The sequence below is a fragment of the Cetorhinus maximus genome, chromosome 10 (genome assembly GCF_964194155.1).
Source record: "Cetorhinus maximus chromosome 10, sCetMax3.hap1.1, whole genome shotgun sequence".
Lineage (NCBI taxonomy): Eukaryota > Metazoa > Chordata > Chondrichthyes > Lamniformes > Cetorhinidae > Cetorhinus > Cetorhinus maximus.
In genome coordinates, this window is record NC_135888.1 from 114452261 (window position 1) to 114476836 (window position 24576).

At 43.3% G+C, this 24576-nt stretch overlaps 1 protein-coding gene across 2 annotated transcripts in view; it reads left to right on the forward strand.

The window, feature by feature from the left end:
- LOC144685956 (gamma-aminobutyric acid receptor subunit gamma-2-like) overlaps positions 1–24330 on the forward strand; it is a 162577-nt gene extending 138247 nt beyond the window's left edge. Inside the window, exons 9-11 of one of the 2 annotated variants that reach the window (XM_078551019.1) lie at positions 7133–7338; positions 8285–8308; positions 20720–24330. In XM_078551019.1, coding sequence (XP_078407145.1) covers positions 7133–7338; positions 8285–8308; positions 20720–20995 — 506 coding nt within the window. In that variant the 3' untranslated portion in view covers positions 20996–24330. The remainder of the gene's footprint in view (positions 1–7132; positions 7339–8284; positions 8309–20719) is intronic. The other variant, XM_078551020.1, reaches the window with a different exon arrangement.
- Positions 24331–24576: the final 246 nt, after the last annotated feature.

The window sequence follows — 24576 nt, forward strand, 5'->3', positions numbered from 1 at the left end:
GTGTTCTCTCTGGGTGCAGGCTCACTGGGTGACAGTGTTCGCTCTCTCTCTCTCTCTCTCTGGGTACAGGCTCACTGGGTGACAGTGTTCTCTCTCTCTCTCTCTCTGGGTGCAGGCTCACTGGGTGACAGTGTTCTCTCTCTCTCTCTCTCTCTCTGTCTGGGTCAGGCTCACTGGGTGACAGTGTTCTCTCTCTCTCTGTCTGGGTCAGGCTCACTGGGTGACAGTGTTCTCTCTCTCTGTCTCTCTGGGTGCAGGCTCACTGGGTGACAGTGTTCTCTCTCTCTCTCTGGGTGCAGGCTCACTGGGTGACAGTGTTCTCTCTCTCTCTCTCTCTCTGTCTGGGTCAGGCTCACTGGGTGACAGTGTTCTCTCTCTCTCTCTCTGTCTGGGTCAGGCTCACTGGGTGACAGTGTTCTCTCTGTCTGTCTCTCTGGGTGCAGGCTCACTGGGTGACAGTGTTCTCTCTCTCTCTCTCTCTCTGGGTGCAGGCTCACTGGGTGACAGTGTTCTCTCTCTCTCTCTCTCTCTGGGTACAGGCTCACTGGGTGACAGTGTTCTCTCTCTCTCTCTCTCTGGGTACAGGCTCACTGGGTGACAGTGTTCTCTGTCTGGGTGCAGGCTCACTGGGTGACAGTGTTCTCTCTCTCTCTCTCTCTCTGTCTGGGTCAGGCTCACTGGGTGACAGTGTTCTCTCTCTCTCTGTCTGGGTCAGGCTCACTGGGTGACAGTGTTCTCTCTCTCTCTCTGTCTGGGTGCAGGCTCACTGGGTGACAGTGTTCTCTCTCTCTCTGTCTGGGTGCAGGCTCACTGGGTGACAGTGTTCTCTCTCTCTCTCTCTCTCTCTGTCTGGGTCAGGCTCACTGGGTGACAGTGTTCTCTCTCTCTCTCTCTGGGTGCAGGCTCACTGGGTGACAGTGTTCTCTCTCTCTCTCCCTCTCTGTCTGGGTCAGGCTCACTGGGTGACAGTGTTCTCTCTCTCTCTGTCTGGGTCAGGCTCACTGGGTGACAGTGTTCTCTCTCTCTGTCTCTCTGGGTGCAGGCTCACTGGGTGACAGTGTTCTCTCTCTCTCTCTCTCTCTGGGTGCAGGCTCACTGGGTGACAGTGTTCTCTCTCTCTCTCTCTCTCTGGGTACAGGCTCACTGGGTGACAGTGTTCTCTCTCTCTCTCTCTGGGTGCAGGCTCACTGGGTGACAGTGTTCATTCTCTCTCTCTCTTTCTGGGTGCAGCTCACTGGGTGACAGTGTTCTCTCTCTCTCTCTCCCTGTCTGGGTGCAGGCTCACTGGGTGACAGTGTTCTTTCTCTCTCTCTCTGTCTGGGTGCAGCTCACTGGGTGACAGTGTTCTCTCTCTCTCTCTGTCTGGGTGCAGCTCACTGGGTGACAGTGTTCTCTCTCTCTCTCTCACTCTGGGTACAGGCTCACTGGGTGACAGTGTTCTCTCTGGGTGCAGGCTCACTGGGTGACAGTGTTCTCTCTCTCTCTCTCTCTCTGGGTACAGGCTCACTGGGTGACAGTGTTCTCTCTCTCTCTCTCTCTGGGTGCAGGCTCACTGGGTGACAGTGTTCTCTCTCTCTCTCCCTCTCTGTCTGGGTCAGGCTCACTGGGTGACAGTGTTCTCTCTCTCTCTGTCTGGGTCAGGCTCACTGGGTGACAGTGTTCTCTCTCTCTCTCTCTCTCTGTCTGGGTCAGGCTCACTGGGTGACAGTGTTCTCTCTCTCTCTGTCTGGGTCAGGCTCACTGGGTGACAGTGTTCTCTCTCTCTCTCTCTCTCTGTCTGGGTCAGGCTCACTGGGTGACAGTGTTCTCTCTCTCTCTGTCTGGGTCAGGCTCACTGGGTGACAGTGTTCTCTCTCTCTCTGTCTGGGTGCAGGCTCACTGGGTGACAGTGTTCTCTCTCTCTCTCTCTCTCTCTGTCTGGGTCAGGCTCACTGGGTGACAGTGTTCTCTCTCTCTCTCTCTGGGTGCAGGCTCACTGGGTGACAGTGTTCTCTCTCTCTCTCCCTCTCTGTCTGGGTCAGGCTCACTGGGTGACAGTGTTCTCTCTCTCTCTGTCTGGGTCAGGCTCACTGGGTGACAGTGTTCTCTCTCTCTGTCTCTCTGGGTGCAGGCTCACTGGGTGACAGTGTTCTCTCTCTCTCTCTCTCTGGGTGCAGGCTCACTGGGTGACAGTGTTCTCTCTCTCTCTGGGTACAGGCTCACTGGGTGACAGTGTTCTCTCTCTCTCTCTCTGGGTGCAGGCTCACTGGGTGACAGTGTTCTTTCTCTCTCTCTCTTTCTGGGTGCAGCTCACTGGGTGACAGTGTTCTCTCTCTCTCTCTCTGTCTGGGTCAGGCTCACTGGGTGACAGTGTTCTCTCTCTCTCTGTCTGGGTCAGGCTCACTGGGTGACAGTGTTCTCTCTCTCTGTCTCTCTGAGTGCAGGCTCACTGGGTGACAGTGTTCTCTCTCTCTGTCTGGGTGCAGGCTCACTGGGTGACAGTGTTCTCTCTCTCTCTCCCTCTCTGTCTGGGTCAGGCTCACTGGGTGACAGTGTTCTCTCTCTCTCTGTCTGGGTCAGGCTCACTGGGTGACAGTGTTCTCTCTGTCTCTCTGGGTGCAGGCTCACTGGGTGACAGTGTTCTCTCTCTCTCTCTCTCTCTGGGTGCAGGCTCATTGGGTGACAGTGTTCTCTCTCTCTCTCTCTCTCTGGGTACAGGCTCACTGGGTGACAGTGTTCTCTCTCTCTCTCTCTGGGTACAGGCTCACTGGGTGACAGTGCTCTCTCTCTGGGTGCAGGCTCACTGGGTGACAGTGTTCTCTCTCTCTCTCTCTCTCTCTGGGTGCAGGCTAACTGGGTGACAGTGTTCTCTCTCTGGGTGCAGGCTCACTGGGTGACAGTGTTCTCTCTCTCTCTCTGGGTGCAGGCTCACTGGGTGACAGTGTTCTCTCTCTCTCTCTCTGGGTACAGGCTCACTGCGTGACAGTGTTCTCTCTCTCTCTCTCTGGGTGCAGGCTCACTGGGTGACAGTGTTCTCTCTCTCTCTCTCTCTCTCTGGGTTCAGGCTAACTGGGTGACAGTGTTCTCTCTCTGGCTGCAGGCTCACTGGGTGACAGTGTTCTCTCTCTCTCTCTCTCTGGGTGCAGGCTCACTGGGTGACAGTGTTCTCTCTCTCTCTCTCTCTCTGGGTACAGGCTCACTGGGTGACAGTGTTCTCTCTCTCTCTCTCTGGGTGCAGGCTCACTGGGTGACAGTGTTCTTTCTCTCTCTCTCTTTCTGGGTGCAGCTCACTGGGTGACAGTGTTCTCTCTCTCTCTCTCTCTCTCTGGGTGCAGGCTCACTGGGTGACAGTGTTCTTTCTCTCTCTCTCTGTCTGGGTGCAGGCTCACTGGGTGACAGTGTTCTTTCTCTCTCTCTCTGTCTGGGTGCAGCTCACTGGGTGACAGTGTTCTCTCTCTCTCTCTGTCTGGGTGCAGCTCACTGGGTGACAGTGTTCTCTCTCTCTCTCTCACTCTGGGTACAGGCTCACTGGGTGACAGTGTTCTCTCTGGGTGCAGGCTCACTGGGTGACAGTGTTCTCTCTCTCTCTCTCTCTCTGGGTACAGGCTCACTGGGTGACAGTGTTCTCTCTCTCTCTCTCTCTGGGTGCAGGCTCACTGGGTGACAGTGTTCTCTCTCTCTCTCTCTCTCTATCTGGGTCAGGCTCACTGGGTGACAGTGTTCTCTCTCTCTCTGTCTGGGTCAGGCTCACTGGGTGACAGTGTTCTCTCTCTCTGTCTCTCTGGGTGCAGGCTCACTGGGTGACAGTGTTCTCTCTCTCTGTCTGGGTGCAGGCTCACTGGGTGACAGTGTTCTCTCTCTCTCTCCCTCTCTGTCTGGGTCAGGCTCACTGGGTGACAGTGTTCTCTCTCTCTCTGTCTGGGTCAGGCTCACTGGGTTACAGTGTTCTCTCTCTCTGTCTCTCTGGGTGCAGGCTCACTGGGTGACAGTGTTCTCTCTCTCTCTCTCTCTCTGGGTGCAGGCTCATTGGGTGACAGTGTTCTCTCTCTCTCTCTCTGGGTACAGGCTCACTGGGTGACAGTGTTCTCTCTCTCTCTCTCTGGGTACAGGCTCACTGGGTGACAGTGTTCTCTCTCTGGGTGCAGGCTCACTGGGTGACAGTGTTCTCTCTCTCTCTCTCTCTCTCTGGGTACAGGCTCACTGCGTGACAGTGTTCTCTCTCTCTCTCTCTGGGTGCAGGCTCACTGGGTGACAGTGTTCTCTCTCTCTCTCTCTCTCTCTGGGTGCAGGCTAACTGGGTGACAGTGTTCTCTCTCTGGCTGCAGGCTCACTGGGTGACAGTGTTCTCTCTCTCTCTCTCTCTGGGTGCAGGCTAACTGGGTGACAGTGTTCTCTCTCTGGGTGCAGGCTCACTGGGTGACAGTGTTCTCTCTCTCTGGGTGCAGGCTCACTGGGTGACAGTGTTCTCTCTCTCTCTCTCTCTCTGGGTACAGGCTCACTGGGTGACAGTGTTCTCTCTCTCTCTGGGTGCAGGCTCACTGGGTGACAGTTTTCTCTCTCTCTCTCTCTGGGTTCAGGCTAACTGGGTGACAGTGTTCTCTCTCTGGGTGCAGGCTCACTGGGTGACAGTGTTCTCTCTCTCTCTGGGTGCAGGCTAACTGGGTGACAGTGTTCTCTCTCTGGGTGCAGGCTCACTGGGTGACAGTGTTCTCTCTCTCTCTCTGTCTGGGTGCAGGCTCACTGGGTGACAGTGTTCTCTCTCTCTCTCTGGGTGCAGGCTCACTGGGTGACAGTGTTCTTTCTCTCTCTCTCTGTCTGGGTGCAGCTCACTGGGTGACAGAGTTCTCTCTCTCTCTCTCTCTCTCTGGGTGCAGGCTCACTGGGTGACAGTGTTCTTTCTCTCTCTCTCTGTCTGGGTGCAGGCTCACTGGGTGACAGTGTTCTTTCTCTCTCTCTCTGTCTGGGTGCAGCTCACTGGGTGACAGTGCTCTCTCTCTCTCTCGGTGCAGGCTCACTGGGTGACAGTGTTCTCTCTCTCTCTCTCTCTCTGTCTGGGTCAGGCTCACTGGGTGACAGTGTTCTCTCTCTCTCTGTCTGGGTCAGGCTCACTGGGTGACAGTGTTCTCTCTCTCTCTCTCTCTCTGTCTGGGTCAGGCTCACTGGGTGGCAGTGTTCTCTCTCTCTCTGTCTGGGTCAGGCTCACTGGGTGACAGTGTTCTCTTTCTCTGTCTCTCTGGGTGCAGGCTCACTGGGTGACAGTGTTCTCTCTCTCTGTCTGGGTGCAGGCTCACTGGGTGACAGTGTTCTCTCTCTCTGTCTGGGTGCAGGCTCACTGGGTGACAGTGTTCTCTCTCTCTCTCTGGGTGCAGGCTCACTGGGTGACAGTGTTCTCTCTCTCTCTCTCTCTGGGTGCAGGCTCACTGGGTGACAGTGTTATTTCTCTCTCTGGGTGCAGGCTCACTGGGTGACAGTGTTCTCTCTCTCTCTCTCTGTCTGGGTGCAGGCTCACTGGGTGACAGTGTTCTCTCTCTCTCTGTCTGGGTGCAGGCTCACTGGGTGACAGTGTTCTCTCTCTGTCTGGGTGCAGCTCACTGGGTGACAGTGTTCTCTCTCTCTCTCTCTCTCTCTCTCTGGGTGCATGCTCACTGGGTGACAGTGTTCTTTCTCTCTCTCTGTCTGGGTGCAGGCTCACTGGGTGACAGTGTTCTCTCTCTCTCTGGGTGCCGGCTCACTGGGTGACAGTGTTCTCTCTCTCTGTCTCTGTGGGTGCAGGCTCACTGGGTGACAGTGTTCTCTCTCTCTCTGTCTGGGTGCAGACTCACTGGGTGACAGTGTTCTTTCTCTCTCTCTGTCTGGCTGCAGGCTCACTGGGCCTCTGCTCTGCATGCTGCTGGTGGTCATTAGGTTGAAACATGTAAACTCCCTTACCAAGGCGGCATCCGGCACACTTACCTTTCCCTTCCAAATTGTGCACCATTTTATGAGCACATGGATGCCACATTGTGCCTAAAAACAGGTGCCATAGAGCCCAATTTCTTTGCCCATTTGTCTTAAGTAAACTACTTGTCTTTTTTGGTTATCACTCGTGTCACTTCTGAGCAGCCTCTGTTCTTAGAGGACCTCATTTTACGCTGCTTACTCTGCTTGTTAACGTTGCTGTTGCCTGGATTTGGCGGTTGTACTGATTTTGAAACTGTCAGTGTTTTCCGTCATTACAGTTGTGAAATTGACTGCAACTTATGGCATCCACAACAATCCAGAAATTGTTGTCAGTGGTTTTCTGTTCCTCCACAGGGTATACGCTATTAAAGTCCCCACAGATGGAAATCAGTTAGAAATTACTGAACTGACAAGAAATTCTCTTTTTACGCTGTAGTATCGATGTTAAAACCCCCAAAATGTTGTGCCTCATTAATGAGGCCTAACTGCGATTTAATGCTGTACCGAGTCATAACTACTCCTGAAAGACCTCTCTGGTCCCGGTAAACTAATGTTATATTTGTGTAATGTCAAAATTTTCCATCTTGATAAAAATTCCATGGTTTTCAAATATAACTAAAAATATTTTTTAAGTTTGCATACAATATTTCCATTTCCCATTGTGTGTCCCCCAGCCTTAATTTTTCTCTCATAAAATTTATAAAAAATGAAGGATAATCAGTGGATTTTGCTTCCTGGTTTGTTGTCTGTGAGAATTCTTCAGTGTGATTTGCTGCTTACTCTGCTTGTTAACGTTGCTGTTGCTGGATGCTCAGTGCCAGATTCAAATTAATGCCAGGAAAGGTAAAATCCATGCCACCCTTTCTTCGGATCAGCAATAAGAGCTGTTGCCTCGCCACTAAATCTAAGCCAATATATATTAAGGAGGGACCATTCTCTTGCACAACAACAGCAGTGTATCAATTTTAGTTTCATGAGATAGAAATTATTTGCTCGATGATGCGTCTTTCTAAAAAAAAAATGATGGCGTATATTTAAGTTCAATAAAATGCCATTTGTTTAGAATCAAGGAAATGTTAATGCAAAAGTGAAAGGTACAAATGCATGAAACCTTTCATCATCTATTTCTCTGGAGCAAGTTACAGTTTCGAATAATGAATAAGGGAGCTTGATCACATATCGTTTTTTTTTCATGGTCTTACTTTCATTGCAGGCATCACAACCGTCCTGACTATGACCACACTGAGCACGATCGCTCGTAAATCCCTGCCCAAGGTTTCATATGTGACCGCCATGGACCTCTTTGTGTCTGTTTGCTTTATCTTTGTGTTTGCTGCGCTGATTGAATATGGGACCTTGCACTATTTTGTCAGTAACAGAAAGCCCAGTAAAGACAAGGACAAGAAGAAGAAGAATCGAGTATGTACCCTTATCGTAATAATATTCTTAGATGCAATTGTTCATGTTGGATTTACAAATGTGATATAACTCTGCACCACAATAAATGTAAGGCATGGAAGCACTTCTTCAAAAGCTTTGTCATAGCTTTTGCTGTAGCACTGTCTCTTTCAAAGATTGTAACACTGCTCTTTATTTTTTAGAAGAAATATAGGTAGATGTGCTGAAATATAGCATGTATTTGGAAGGGAAATTTCCTTTGGGCATAAATACGGCACATTTTGGCCTCCATGAACCCTTCTTCTTTTTCCATTTAGAACGAAAGTACAGTCTATTTTACTAAATGTGATCATTTGATTAAATGATCGGTTCATCCTTTTCTGCAGCATTTTAGTGACCTAACCTTGGATCACCATGAGAAAATGCAAAGCATGCATTGTTAAAATTTGCTCCCATCGCATTCTGATTCTGTTTCATGCTTACATGTCTACCAAACCTTTCGTTAGACCTTAACCAGTTTTTACAATCTTTGACATGAGAATTAACCAATGTACTTGTTGGCAGTTCATTGTAACCAAATAATTGTGTTAATCATGCCATCATACTTTTCAATCAATGCATTTTAAATAACTTTTACAAGTTTATTAATTATAACCAAGAATAAAAGATAAGGAAAATTATTTATGCACTGTATAAATATTAAGATGCATTTTAAGGAACTGCGATTCTTATCTGGATATTCAATTCCAAATGCCCTCAATGTAGTCCATCAATGAATGTATTAGGTTATTCAGCATGGATCTCTGTGTCCTGTTCTACACTGAGTTTCTTACTACTTGTTGATTCTTTGAGTTGGACCTACACTCCCTTCTACTGTATTTCAAGATTTCATTTGCATTGTGTTCATAATATGTCCCTTTAAGCTTTCATTAAATATTTTTATTCTGTTTTGTTTCTAAAAAAAAAGCTTCTTCGGATGTTTTCATCAAAGGTACTTTATATTTATTTTTACAATAAAAATAAATATATTTAATTTTAGAATGTATGTTTGTTTATAGAACAATGTTTATTATTTGAATGTGTGTCCTTTTTGCCAGAGAAATAGTCTGTTTATGTTAACGTATTCACCAATGAGTTGATGTTATTAATATCACAAGGGAAAATGCCTTCCCCATTTTGAAGAGGGGTTCAGTATAATTGAAGGTCATTTGCTCAGTTTTACTTCTTTCTCCTTCTGATGTACACCTTTAATAGCTGACAGAACAGGACAGACTGACCAAACTTGCTATTAACTATGCAACATGTTTTCAAACCCAAGCACAGCTATCTGAACATTGATGGTGTCACATAAATGCAACTTCATTCTTCTCCTCTTAAATCATGCAATTGGTTTTCCTATCTCTGTGTATATCTTTGTGAATACATGTCTAGCACTGCAGCTGAACATTCTTCTATCTCTCATCACCATTCTCTTTCCCCTCACTGTGGTTATTTCCTGTGGTCATTGTGAACCAACACGAAAAAATCTTACCCAAATGGTTGGCATTTTGAATAGTGGGTAGAACTTCGGATCTGCCCGTTAAAACCACATTGAAGTTCATACAACATTAAGAAACCCCTGTCTAGATGTATTTATGAGGCTCCCACCTCTTTACAACCTTAATCAACTGCAGAGTCAAAAGACACCTTATTTTTAAACTGTGTCCTCTAATTCTCATCTCTCCCACAGTGGAAACATCCTTTTAGCATCCACCCTGTCAAGCCCCCTCAGGATCTTATACGTTTCAACAAGATCACGGCCTGAATTTCACACTCTGCCGCTGGTGGGTTTTTAGATGGTGGGGGAGCGAGCGTGAAATAGAATGAATGGGCTTCCTGCTGGGTTCCTGCCCACCCCAACCTCTCAGTGATTTTACGTTGGGATGGGTGTCCATCTTGCCCCAATTGAAGCCCTTAAGTGGCCAATTATTTGCCAGTTAAGGACCATTTCCAGCCCCAATTTCTAGGCTTTCAGGAGGATTTCCCGGGTGTGGGGGAACCCGAAAATGATCAGATTTAGGCCTTGGGTAGGAAGGGGTCTGAGGGTGCACCTCCATCAGAAGCCCCCTTCTAGCTTTGCCCCCCCTCCCCACCAACCCTTTAAGGTCAGGTGGCCACTGGACCTCCCTCCCCCACCCTCCAACACCCGGCCTCTCCCCCGACACCACAATCACCCCAATCCCTCCCAGGCCTTCTCTACCGCCCCCTCCTGCCCTGAGACCCCAAAAACTTACCTTCCAGCCCAGTCCCAGGATTTAGGCTCCGACATCTTCAGGAAGTTCCTCTTCTGTCCACTGCAGCTTCTGTCGCTGTAAGGACTAGAGAGGTGCTGGCCAATGAGACTTCTCCCGAATGAGGGGCAGAAGTCCCGCTTGCAGCCAATTGATGCCCATTTGAACATGAAATGGCTGCAGGCCAGGCAGAGTCGGCTGGGATATGTTCCCCACCGACTCTCTGGATGGTGGGACAGGAAAACCCACCATCTGAAATATCCTGGCCATACTTTCATTCTTCTAACCTCCAATGGATACGCTTCATTGCAGGAATGAGTTGAGTGAACCTCTTCTGAACTGCTTCGAATGCAATCATGTCCTTTCTTAAATAAGGAAACCAAAATTGTACACATTACTCTAGATGTGGTCTCATCGATGCACTGTACAACTGTAGCAAAAGGTCCCTACCTTTATATTCCATTTCCCTTACAACAAATGCAAACATTCCTTTTGCCTTCCTAATCATTTGCTGTACCTGCATATTAACTTTGTGTGATTCCTGTACCAGGACACACAGATCCTAATGTACTACAGAGTTCTACAGTCTCTCTCCATTTAAATAAAATGCTGTTTTTCTATTCTTCCTGCCAAAGTGGATAAGTTCACATTTTCCTACATTATGCTCCATCAGCCAAACTTTTGCCCACTCATTTAACTTATCTATCCCTTTGCAGACTTCTTACATCCTCTCCACAACTTACTCTCCTACCCATCTTCATTTAATCAGCAAATGTAGCAATCATACATTCAGTTCCTTCATCCAAGCCATCGATATAGATTGTAAATCTTTGAGACACCAGCACTGATACCTGTGGCACTCTATTCTTTATATCTTGCTAATCCAAAAATAACCTATTTATGCCGACTGTTTCCTGTTAGATAGCCAATTCTGTATCCATGCTAATACGTTAACCCCTATATTATGAGCTGTTATTTTGTGTAGTAACCTTTGATGTTGCACCTTGTCAAATTCTTTCTAGAAATCCAAGTACACTACATCTGCAGATTCCTCTTTAGCAACGTTGCTTGTTACTTCCTCAAAGAACTCTAATAAATTAGTCAAACATGATTTCCCTTTCACAAAACCATGTTGATTCTGCCTGATTGCATTGAGATTTTCTAAGTGCCCTGCTATAACCTCCTTAATAATTGACTCCAGCATTTTCCCTATGGCAGATGCTAGGCTAATTGGCCTGTAGTTTCCTGCTCTCTGTTTCCCTCCTTTCTTGAATAGAAGAGTTACATTTGCTATTTTCCAATCTGATGGGACCTTTGCAGAATCTAGAGAATTTTGGAAATGCCTAGAAAAGGAAAGGGATCTGTGAAAGATGAACAGGAGATGGATATTATGGAGTAAATTCTCATTTAAGTCCCAACTACTATTTGCTTTTTAACTGAAATATGCCTACATCCATTTCAATACAATATTAATAATGGTTTAGTTAAGGACATACCAGGCCATGTGCAATTTTTGCATAATTTTACAATTGTTTCAAGCCTGGCTTTCGGTGGCAGCACGGACAATTAAACTAGCCTAAGATCAACATAACGCATTTAAGAAATATTTTAAATTAAATGATAATTAGGTAATTTGCAATTTTCAAACTTGTTTCAGTACATTTCATTTCAAATTAAAATATTCTCTGAAAATTGTTCTAAAGTGAAGGACCATGATGATAAAAATGAATTCAATATATTCTCCATTTTATGCATGGTGGGAAGACTGTACTCCTTCAATTTTGAGAATGTTTTATTTTTAATACATATAGTGAAAGAGTGATAAAGTGATAGGGTTGGTTTTCTGCCCTATGCATTTCTACTGCCAGTGGGATTTGAGCAGACAAAAACACTGGATCGCTAGCCAGTTTTGACAGTCAAGATTTTTTTAATGATGCTACAAACAACTCATGGAATCATCGCAGCATATATTCTACATCTTTACAGCCTTTTAAAGGCAAATCACATTGTTGTTGCTGTATGCAGCTTTTTACATTAAACTACCCATTTCCTTTTGTATTTACCAGTATCTCTTAAAGGGCTGCTGATACAAAATGCCCATCCATCCTCTGGTGCATTCCTAGCAACAGGTTATATAGGCTAAGAACTATATAAAATGCTTTGACTGCAGCAAATCCCATATAGTCACCATGCAAGCACGGTGGCAAGCATCACTTCTTGTGTCACTGTGCAATAAGATGTGTTTGAACAGACCAAAATTTCTATCATAATTTCATTTCATGTTAACAACAGAATTTGAAGAAATAATCATTATATTCTTCAAGAAACAAAGGCATTTGCTTCAGGGATTACAATCCAATGCCTGCAACCATAAACTTTATGGAATAAACTCATATCAAAACCGGTTAACAAGTCAATTAGCTCTCTTATAAAGAAGCTAGGCAAATAGTTGTGAATTAGATTCAAGATTGTAGAGGCAAATATTATCATAGAGTTTCACGTGCCCAATGTAAGATTATAGCTCGATCCCATTCTAACCATAAGAATGGCATTTGTGGAATCACTGGATTTGGGTTAAATGCCAGTTCAAAAACCTGGAAGTCATTGCTTTCAGAAGTCAGAGAGAATTGCCAGAATTTTGTCATTTGGGAAATCCTGTCAGTGTTGTTTGCCTCAATCAGCATGATAAATAATGTAATCATTGTCCATTATTATAGAATAATACATATTATGCTGGGAATAGACTCAGGGTTATATTTGATCCCAATTATTAATTTAAAAATATTTTATTAAATTATTATAAACCAATAATATCCCTTTAAAAGATGTTTTTTTCTTCAGCTTCACATGTCTCTGTGGGTTGATTGACTTTTATCAGTCCATAATCTCTAATGTTCCAAGGTCGTTAATCTCCTTTTGCACTCTGAACCATTTAATCAAATCATTCACTTCACAGAAACAATCAAAATTATTGTCCCAGTCTTTTAATTGTATCATTATGCCAAGAGCTTAGATTTTGAAAGATGTGGCACATAAACAAATCTCTATGATGCACTTCTTCTAGAGGCTATGGAAAGAGCAATGGGTGATACCTCACCATATAATGAGGTATATTTTTGTCTTTACCGCCTGGGTGGTAATCTGGTGGAATGGGTCATTCATCCTTTATATAACCCATTTGATTTTCTTTCCATTTAACTCAAAAAGAAAAACTGTAGAGTATATTTTCAACTTTCTACAAGGGCATAAAACTTGCATTCTGAATCAACAATCCATTACAGAAACTGGATAATTTTCATTTCCACAAATAAAACTGTCTGTTTTCTATAACAGGGACTGATCTTGAAAGCCATTTTTCAGGCTGGGTGGCCAAATTAAAATCCACCTGTATATTTTTAACTAAGATTTCATCAGCTCTTTTCTAGGTAAGACAGGCAGTTTAAGCTATTCAAAATATTCTAACTAGAAATGAAAAGTTAGATGCCAAATGATTACAACAAATAATAAGATTTTGGAAATTTAGGGTGCAATTTTCTGGATTTAGTCCCTCCCAGAATGGGCACCTGATTCACAAAAGGGTGTTTTTTAGCTGTGGCTCTTTAACTCAGCCACAGCATTCAAATTCTGCTTCCGGGTTGGGGAGGTGAGCAGGATGATGTGCCCATCCTGTCAGGGAAAAATTTCTAAATAATGGGACGTGGGTCACAAGAGCTCACCAGCACAAGGGTTTTTGAGACTACAGCAATCAGGGAACGGTGAGGAAACCTGGGAAGGCTGTTCCCTGGATCTCTCACACTTATCAGGAGGTCCTGATGTGGGATTTGAGAGGCTGCAGTGAGGTGAGGTCTTTTGAGGAAGAGGACAACCTCGCCAACCAAGCAGACACAGATGGAAGTGGCCAAGACGTCAACAGCAGAAGTGTTGATACTCCAACTAGAGAGAGTGCACCCAGAAGATCCAGGACCTCATGAGAATAGGAAAGGTGATTGGCCTAACATTCTCAGGTGTCAAGCCCCACACTCTGACTTTCCCACCATTCTCCTGCACAGCACTCCTCAGAACAATACACCTTGCAGCTCCACTCATTCGTCTCTCTCCAGGGACCTCCTCACATCCCCATCCGAGGAGTCACCAGTATCACTGAGCCTATTGCCCTCTCACTCCCATCCCTCATAGTGACTATGCACAATTGTTGTCCTTTGCTCCTCTCCACACATGCCATTATGAACACACACCCCTCTGCTTTCTCTCCTTGCAGGAGAAAAGAGCACACAACTCGTCAAGTAGCACTTCCTTGCTGCCTGCCTTCACCATAGCTTTCAAACAACTTATGCAGCCCAACCTTGCACCTCTGATGAGGGTAGAAGTCACACCACTGCCAACAGCTCCAGCATCAGCAGGAGCAATACCAGCAGCAGTACCAGCAGCCTCCTCCTCAACCACATGCTCCTTCACAGGAGAGAAGCAGAGATTCAGCAAGTGGTGGCACTACAGTGAGAAACACTTTGGTGGCCATTGGTAATGCATGCCCACCTGCTGCACTGGGAAGGAGATCTTATTCCAGGAGGCTGTAGATGTCAGAAGTGAGAGCCTGAAACACTGGTGCTCAGACATGGTGAGAGAGCTGATCCTCTGCCTGTAGACTCTGTGTTAGAGGTCTCGCCTCTTTCCAGCTGGATCTTGGTGTCCACCCCTCTGCCCTATGAAGGAGCATGTCACTGAGGAGAAGGCAACTGGTGCTGCTGCTGGTATTGTTCTAGCTGCTGCTGGAGCTGGTGACAGTCGTATGACTCCTGCCCTCATCAGAGGTGCAAAGTGGAGTTGCATAAGCTGTTTGAAAGCTGTGGTGAAGACAGGCAGCAAAGAAGTGCGGCTGCAGATGAGTAAAGTACTAGACAAGTGAAGCGCCTTCTAAGAAATTAGCAATCACCTGTCAAGCAGTGAGAAAAAAAAACAAAAACAGAATTACCTGGAAAAACTCAGCAGGTCTGGCAGCATCAGTGGAGAAGAAATCAGTTAACGTTTCGAGTCTTCATGACCCTTCGGCAGAACTGAAGCATAGTTAGGAGAGAGGCGAAATATAAGCTGGTTTAAGGTGGGGGGGCGGGGGGAGAGAGAAGTTGAGGGTGTGGTGATTGTGGAGATAAGCAGTGATAGGAGCAGATAATCAAAAGATGTCACAGACAAAAGGATCAAAGAGGTGTTGAAGGTGGTGATATTGTCTAAGAAAAGTGCTAATTAAGAATGGAAGACAGGACACTCAAGGTACAGCTCTAGTGGGCGTGGGGTGGAAAGACTAACAAAGTTTTAGTTTTAGATTTAAAAATAATGGAAATAGGTGGGAAAAGAAGATTCTATATAAATTATTGAAAAAAAAGGGGGAGGGGGGAGAAACGGGGTGGGGATGGGGGGAGGGTGAGTTTAAGATCTAAAGTTGTTGAATTCAGTATTCAGCCCGGAAGGCTGTAAAGTGCCTAGTCGGAAGATGAGGTGCTTTCCTCCAGTTTGCATTGGGCTTCACTGGAACAATGCAGCAAGCCAAGGACAGACATGTGGGCAAAATGTTTACAGCCTTCCGGGCTGAATATTGAATTCAACAACTTTAGATCTTAAACTCCCCCTCCCCCCATCCCCACCCCGTTTCTCCCCCCTCCCCCTTTTTTTTCAATAATTTATATAGAATCTTCTTTTCCCACCTATTTCCATTATTTTTAAATCTAAAACTAAAACTTTGTTAGTCTTTCCACCCCACGCCCACTAGAGCTGTACCTTGAGTGTCCTGTCTTCCATTCTTAATTAGCACTTTTCTTAGACAATATCACCACCTTCAACACCTCTTTGATCCTTTTGTCTGTGACATCTTTTGATTATCTGCTCCTATCACTGCTTATCTCCACAATCACCACACCCTCAACTTCTCTCTCCCCCCGCCCCCCCACCTTAAACCAGCTTATATTTCACCTTTCTCCTAACTATGCTTCAGTTCTGCCGAAGGGTCATGAAGACTCGAAACGTTAACTGATTTCTTCTCCACCGATGCTGCCAGACCTGCTGAGTTTTTCCAGGTAATTCTGTTTTTGTTTTGTATTTCCAGCATCCGCAGTAGCTTTTAGCTTTTTGTTTTTTTGTCAAGCAGTGAGAGCAATCTTTGAGAGAAGGAGTGCTTTGCACAGTAGCCTCTCAGTTACACTGTCCAAGCCTTTCCCAGCTTGTCAGTTTCACTTCCCGCTGTGCACTTACCTTGATAACCCTGGTGAGTTGCTGACAGGTTGGGAAACATTCTGGGTTGGATAAAAGGACTTGGGCAGCTTTTATCTCTTATGACTTGATCATAAGAATTTGTCACAAGCGGCAAAGAATTTAGGAACACATTTCCTCTAAGCAACCCCATGGCAGTTATTGCTTGTGAAATTTCGAGAACCTTACAAAACACACTTTTGATTTCTGCTGTGTAGCAGCTTAACAGGAAATAAACATCTAGACCTGCTATAAAAACGGAACTGATCATTAATTGAAAATGAGCTGATTGGAAACCTCACAGCCCTTATTGTCTAGCTCAGTGGGAGTGCCTTTGCTTGGTCCCAATATGAATCACACACAATGTGAATCAAAGTGACCGTCACTAAAGCATCTCTAGGAATTATTTTCTCTTCCTACTCTAGCACTGCTAAAGTGGAAATGTCCAATAGACGTCTTCTTAATACCCTCCTCTTCCTCGTTTACATGCTACCCCTTGGCAACATCAATTGCAGACATAGGAATCAACCTCTACATATACAATGATAATACATAGCTCTACCTCCCCATCACCTCTTTTGGTCCCTTCTCTACCTTTGTGCTGTCAGGTAAATAACAGGAAGAACAAAACCAATGTCTTCAGCTCCAGCACAAAGTCCTTCTGTTTCCATCAACTCTATCCATTGCCATTGACTTAGGCTGAACTAGACATTTGCAGCCTCACCACCTTGTTTTATCCTAAGCTTGTTCCTTACCTGACGTTTCCATATCACAAAAAGCACCTACTTCCACCTCCACACCTTTGTGTCCTTCCTCCCTGCATGAACTCAATCCATCTGCCACTGAAACCATTTTTCATGTCTTTTTCAACAGAACATTTGATCCAACACTTCAGCTCACCTAGAACTTTGTTTCCTATTTGCTATCCTGCACCAAGTCCTGTTTGCCCATTTCTCCTGTCCTCATTGACCTACGGTGGCTCCCCCCACCCAACCTAGTCCATAACATTTCAAGTTGATAATTCTCATCTGTATGAGAATCACCTCCTCGCGGTATTTATAACCTCTTCCACTCCTACAATTCCCTTGAACTATCTTATTCCACTGATTGTTGATCCATCTTAGATTACTTCAGTATTTGTGGCTGTGCATTCAGCTGCTAGGTTCCATACTTAGGATTCCCTTCGATAAATCACTGTGCCTCTTCACATCCCTCCAAATTCCTATCTAAAGCAAATCCATCATGGGGGACAGGCCAAGTGGAGAAATATTCCATAGAAAATAGCAGATCCAGAATGTTTACTTTCAGGAACATTCATTAGTCCCAAAAATGCTCTGGGATATTTTCCTGTGTTAAATGCACCACATAAATATAAGTTGACTCAAATCATTTCACATACACAAGTTTCCATTGAAGTGCAATTGCTATTTTGCTGTAGGTAAATACAACAGCTAGTGAACACAGTGAGATATTCCAAACAGCAATGAGATGCCTTTTTTGGTAATGGGTGTAGGAAGAATGTTGTCCAGAACAGGAGGAAAACACTACTTTTTTTGAATAGTACTGTGAGTTCTTTAACATCCATCTGAATCACCAGAAGAAATAGACAGGACTTCAGCCGGACATCTCATAACAAAATTCCTTCTACTTACATTTCAATGACAGCCTAGACTACACATTAAAACGTTGGGCTTGAACCAACCATCTTCTGGTTTAGAGGCAAGAGTGCTGTTAATTAAGCCAATCTGATACAGATCTGAGAGAAATCAAGATGAGAGTCAACGGCCCATTGAGCACCTTCACAATCTTGTCAGGGGTGTCATAAAAACTTGACTTTTAATCACTAAGAGGTCAAAGTGCGAATATGATTTGAAGAAGCTATTGTGAAATTGTTGACTCTGGCGAGTTTGAGGCAGTTACAGAAGCAAATGCAAATGATCTTTTAGTGTCTTCCTTCTGTTACTACACTTTGTTATATAGCAGAGAGGAATTCTAATCTGTATAACAGGACAAAAACAATACATCACCTATGAATGTTTGCATTAATGATACCTACCTCCTACTCATCACTTCCTGGAAAAGCATGTATATGGATAAATGGATCATACTTGGTGAAACTGCATTATTCTAATGGGCCTCATGGCTAAAGGTAGTGATTTTAAAACAGGAGGAACTGATAAAGAAGATTTTCTCCAGTTTAAACTGCAAAAAAGAGATTATGTGCAGATCTTAACAATTGAGAGAATATCAGAAATGACTTAGAAGAAGTAAATACAAATTCTCTTGACATATGCATAAAATACTTAACCACTTTACTTAGTTTAGTGAATGGACTTCCTTGGGATGATGAGCATTCCTAAGAATGTACATTTGGATCTTCTGTTCTCTATTGAATCTTTCTCTACTCGGTCAGTCCCCGCAATGAATTTGCTTTTTCCTGCTGATTTTCCAGAAACTCTTATCACAACTATCAATCAGGTCAGATCGATCCGTAATTTCCAAAACATCTTGAACTCTTACCCTTCCTATGGATAATGGGAATTATCACCTTTTCTCATCTAAGTTGATCTCATATTACTAATTGCATTCAATTGTAATTTTAGATAGAACTAATTTGATACCTTCAGCTTTTATCTGATTATTAATAATGTCTGAAACCAGCAATCCATTCTATAATTAAAAACATTGCTAAAAGACATTTATTGCTTAGGAAAGTACGAACGGCTTTTTACTTGGGCTGTGTGACATTATAATGAATACATTGTATGAAATTTCAATATTACTGCAAAATGTGATTGAAACCCACTTGGGAGGCTCAGAGCCTCTGTATTTTATTTCAAAATGTAATAGTATGTTATTTAAGTTTCTCAATAAGGCTTATTCTGGGTGCTTCATTCCTAGTGGGAAGCTGTATTCATAAGTATATTAGGTTGGAGAATCAAGACTATACTGCATCCTTATCACCAACTTGTGCTCCTGAAAGCACATATTTTCCACTTGGTACACAGGATTACAGAATTACTTCTATTATACCACAGTCTGTCCGCTACAACTAACAAACCTACAAATGAAATGCTTTAGGGATGGGAGAACTGTGAAGCATTGTTGCACAGTCCTATGACCCTAAAGACAATGGGAAATATGGGGGGGGTGAACCAATGGGAGGTGAAATGCATTTCGGACAATGGGGCAAAATAGGCGATGGTGAAGTGTAGCCCATTTTACATGTTGCTCAATTTTCTTTTCCATTGCCAGGTGTACAGTCAATCACACCCTGCTTTAGGGAAGCCAGGTTCTGCTATGAAACCAAGGGCTTTCCGCTGCTCACTGTTGAATTAGTGCAGAAGGTGATGAACTCCTGGGCCTTTGCAAAGAAGGCATCGATCACCTGTTTAATGCAGCTGTGAGCTGCACACTTGGAGTTGCAACCAATATTCCCTGTGACAAATTGAAAGGATCCTGAGGTATAAAAATGCTTGGCTGTGGTGACTTTGAGGACCATTGACATGGCATACCTCCCAGTCTAGTTGGCGGGTCCAAGATTGTGTGGCACATAGTTGGCTTTTCACCTCCCCATTTGTCCCAGTGTCTTTAGGATCATAGGACTGTGCAAAAATACTTCACAGTTCTTCCATCCCTAAAGCATATAATTTGTATGTGTGTTAGTCCTGATGATGTCATCAGGCTACATCTTCCCTATTTATATTTTTCTCCTTCTTCTCTGGAGCAGGCAGCCTTCCCCTACCTGATGGTTAAGATGGTGGGAGGCAGAAATATGCCAGGAATATAGACAATCTGTACCTGCCATATTAACCTCACACTGTGTGAGGATTATTAAACTAAGTATCCATAAATGAGACATGCGATTTGCTTTTTTTTCTACATCTCTTCAACTGGCCTTGAAGGCTAAACATAGAAAGCTAATTAATCTCTTTTAAGTATTATGATAGAGATCTGATAAATTTACCAGAGATCAGCGTTACTGCACTAATTTTATTGTTCAAGCAATTCTGCAATATACTCAGCCTATTATTTCATCTTAATTTGGTTTACAATTTTCAGGCCCATTTTCAGCCTATGGACAAAAGTACCCTCTGCTCCAATCATCCAGAATGCATGATTCAAGATATTGTAGTTACCAACGTCATATAACTTAAGTTTAAAAAAGTATAACTTTTGATTGGCGAAGTTCATGTATGAATGCTTAACATGATTGTACTACATTCCCCTTTACTCTGTTTTTCAGTGGATCTTGTATAACTAACAAAAATTCTTTCAAAATAAAATCCAAAACACCCCACGTCAGAGGGGCTGTCTACAGATACCCCACCAACCAACTTGGGAAGGGAGGAGTGTTAGTGGCAGCATTTGGAAGGCGCGCGTACAATTTAAAATTTGCTGTCTAATCGTTGGATGTAATCGCCACATCTTTAGCAAGTGATACTGATTAATTCTTGAATTTAACGCAGAAGGCATCTCATTGAAAGGATGGCATCTCTAACAATACAGCATTCCCTCAGTATGTCCAGATTGAAAGAATAAACGTTCTCTCTGTAAGGGCACAAATGAAATCTTCCTTCTAGTGGACATGTATGCACATCTTAGACTTACAAGGCATCACATATTCTGGCATTAATTTGATATTACCCTTCAGTGATGTGTTTTCTTCAAAGTTTGGGGACAAGGCACATTGCTGGGTACAATAGAGGAAGTTTAATCCTGTGTCAAACATAAACCACTCAAGATTTTAAAATGCTTGATACTGGGCACCTTTCTTGGCAATGGCATCCTCCATCCTAAAAGAGCATAGAGATGCACAATTCTTCTTTTGAGTATACTACTTTTTTTTTCAAAATAACCAAACCAAAGTTTTTTTTTTCTTGAAATGATTATAGGCACCTACTGTGGATATCCGTCCTGGATCATCTGCTGTCCAGATGAATAATGCCTCACACCTGCAAGAGCGGGATGAAGAGTATGGATACGAGTGTCTGGATGGCAAAGACTGCACCAGTTTCTTTTGCTGTTTTGATGAGTGCCGCACAGGAGCATGGAGGCAGGGGAGGCTACACATCCGTGTCACCAAAGTTGACTCATATGCCCGTATCTTTTTCCCCACAGCATTTGGTTTATTTAACCTGGTCTACTGGGTAGGCTACCTTTATCTGTAAATAGAATGAGCGGGCAGAAACATAAGCATTTTCTGCTGTCGATCATTAAAGTCACATATAAAAATAGTTAACTGGAAAAATGTTGTATATTTTAAGCATGTCTTACACAGATTGGTGATTGAAAATTCAGTGCATGTTTTAATTTCTGGGCCAAAATTGCTATGGATTTTTAAAAAAAATTCTGTGTTTTTGGAGGACTGTATTATAAATGAAGTGTGTGGCAAGCCAAACTCAATGGCTTATCTGTTTTCTTGGCACAAAAATTGGCCGGAAAAGCACTTTTCAGAGTAAGGTTTGCACTGGAGTCGGGCTAATGGATACCTATGGCTTTGGAACATTGCTCACCACTGCATTTTTCTGATGTAGGGGGCAAAGAAATGAAGAAGTCCTGAACAAACTCATCTATCTTTGATTTCTTTCCATTGTATTGTGTATTCTTTGTGATGATTTGGGAAGCTGCTATTAGTAAACAATATTACTTATTTTTAAAATAAATCAAATCCTTAAAACGAGTGATACGATCGGGCCACATTATGGCAAGGTTTAAAGTCAAAACAGAAAACACTGAAGTATGCGATGTGTCTATTAATGAATCTAGAGCAACAATGACTTAACAAGGAGAGATTCTTCATCAGAACTAAATAAGAAAAGGAGACAAAGTCCCTTTATTGTATTAAATCTTCAGATGCTGACAGACTGAGTGTATATTTCCAAAACCTTTTTTCTCTCGTGAATAAAGCCTTCTGCTATAATAGAAACGGATGGAGGTAAAATTAGAAATTTTAGCTGTCTGAGGAGAAGTAGCCCTAATAAGGAGAACCATTAATAAGAAGAGCTGGTTGTCATGTGTATGTGATAATGATGTTTCACTTATGATTCCACCATTTTTAAAGTAATCTTTCCTTTTCATCACATCATTGCCCAGCAAAGACGACAGGCTGTAACCTGCTCCCAAGCCACTGCCAGTTTTGCACTAGGAGACAAAGTGAGTTAAAGAGTACTAGGCTGAGCTAATCTTTTCTGTTGTTCATCAGAGGGAGGTGCCTGGTCTATATTTAGCATCTTCCCTCTCCTTCCCTTTATCTTCTAAGGTTGAAATACCTGTTATGTGAGCAACTGTAGCCACAGGTTGAGAATTGATGCGTGTTAGCAAAAGTCACAAATATCTGTCACAGCACAGGTGTTGTATTGGTACTATAGTGCCATTGAAAGGATCACAGATGTACTTCCTGTTTTAAGATCTGCCCTCAAGGTTCCCAACTTCCTTGAACACATGGCACTTATGTGCTGCACTGTTAGGATAATGATGCACATCTTGACAGTTTCATGTAAAGTTTTAAACGATATGTGTACTTAAACAGCTGTAGCAGCCTCATGGTTGGTGATACTAATAAAAATTCTGGGATAGCTTAACCCAGTAGTGACAGACTATTCATTTATGCCTATCCTCTGCAACACAAATATAATTGATTGTGGTGGAGGAATGTTGCTGCTTCCAATGGCAGGTATTCATTGCTGACCACATGATGCATTGATATTTTAAGGATTGCATCACTTGCCATTGGATATTTGTACCATGGCAATGTGCTTGTCAGGTAATTGCCAGGGTCAGGTAATATCATTTTGCTTTGATACACATGAGCATTTATTACCTTCAACTTAACCACCAGGTTTATGTTGAAGGCATGCAGGCATCTGGGGAAGTCAATGGCCAACACTTGCACCTCATTTTTGGACATCACATTGTAAAACCATCAAAGGCAGCATCTATCCAAACTTGCCTGATTGCCAGTAGGAAAATTTTAATTGCAGTAAAACGCAAGTATGTGATTACATTTTTGTATAAGAAATCTACAGCAAATGCATTTTTTGTGATCATACCCTGAAAATTCAAATATATAGGGGGCAAATTATTTATACATTTGCCTGGCTGTTTGTGATTAAGCAACTTATCAGAGTTGAATGGAATGCCTGGAGTGTCCTTTATATTGTTGTTCATTTCAGAGTTTAATTTTTCAATTAACAATAATCTTTTTAGTATTACCAGGTTGCGGTCGTCAAGACTAGGATTAACAGAGGCTTACAGCTTTCATGTCCCTGCTGTACTCAATAGAAATAAATATTTAATGGAGAATTATCTTCACCAAACTTTATTTGTCTATTTATAAACACAGGGCTAGATTTTTTGCTACTGAGGAGGGTATTATGTTTCATTATGTGAAAATTGACATTTTCTTTATATCAATGCTTCAATCTTCTAGCTATTGAGAGAAGTCCCAATAATTGAGTTGGTTAATGCACTATATGGCATGATATTAAGCCTTGCAGATCTGAAAATGGCTGAGATTGATCCTTGTCTTAAACTTATCTCAACTGCAGTAGTTTAAGTGGAGGTTGGTGGGAGGGGCACAAAAATTAGTTTATGCGCTGTACATCTTAATTGATATTCACTTACCCCAATGGAAACATGCACATTTAGATATTGAATGTACACAAAAAATGGACTTTGTGATTATCTGTGCTCACATTTGAGCAATTTGCTAAGGCTTAAGACTAGGTTTGCACATGAAGAAAAGTCACCTGGTTTAAGTTTTGGCAATCTGCTGGTGTGTATATTATTGCCCTGGATTGAACCTGTAGCTTTGGGAGAGTAAGTGAGAAATTGGAAAAAAGCCCAGGAGGAGAAAAAAAAGTCCTAGGCATTGGAGTTGAGATCAAACAACATCATCTGCATGTGGTATTGTTCTTCAGTGTGTTAGTGGCACTGGAGTGCAACAAAGGTGAGCCATGCTTTGCATGAGATTTCCAGAATGTAATTTCTGATACACCTAGCTATCCAAAGCTAGCATCCCAAGTGTCAGCTAGCTTGAGCAAGGTTACTCAGAAGTACCATTAGAACCTTGACAGTCTGTAATATGCTTAATTAAAGCTACCAAGTTTAAATCTTTATATATATCATTATCTGGAGCGACGCAATTTATTGCCAGTAAACTGTTTCCCATTAGAGCACAAGATTAAATAAAATGCCAACCTCTTTATATTTAGAGAATTCGCCATTGGTTATTCTAGTTGGCGTTTTAATGGATTTTTGTAGTAATGTATGATATAGTTTTGGTGCCAGCTGCCAAAGCAGGAACAGAGCTAGATATTATGTAGATGGCTCTTCAGGGACAGTGATCATTTGGATGAGTGCCACAATATCCATGATAGTGTTAGAATGGAAAGAACAATAATTACACCTGAATTTCCACTAAGATGGGTTGTCAAATGTTGCATTCTCTATATTTCCAGTTTTTCAAATTATTGTTATTGTTATTTGTTAAATTAAAATTGTTATTTTGAAGAAAAACAAAATAAGTTATATTGATTCTTAATTCATCTAATGCTGTTGAATTTAAGTAATAATATTTTTCCTCAGAAAACTTCTAGGGCAGAATCTTCTGTCTGTCGGGTTGGCTGGTCGGGAGTGGGCACGGAGCCAATCACCACATACAATCGACTACACGTCACCATTTTATGTGGGTGGGCCAATTAAGGCCTGCCCAGTGTGACGTGTGCCCGGTAGCGCTCAGCACAACCTG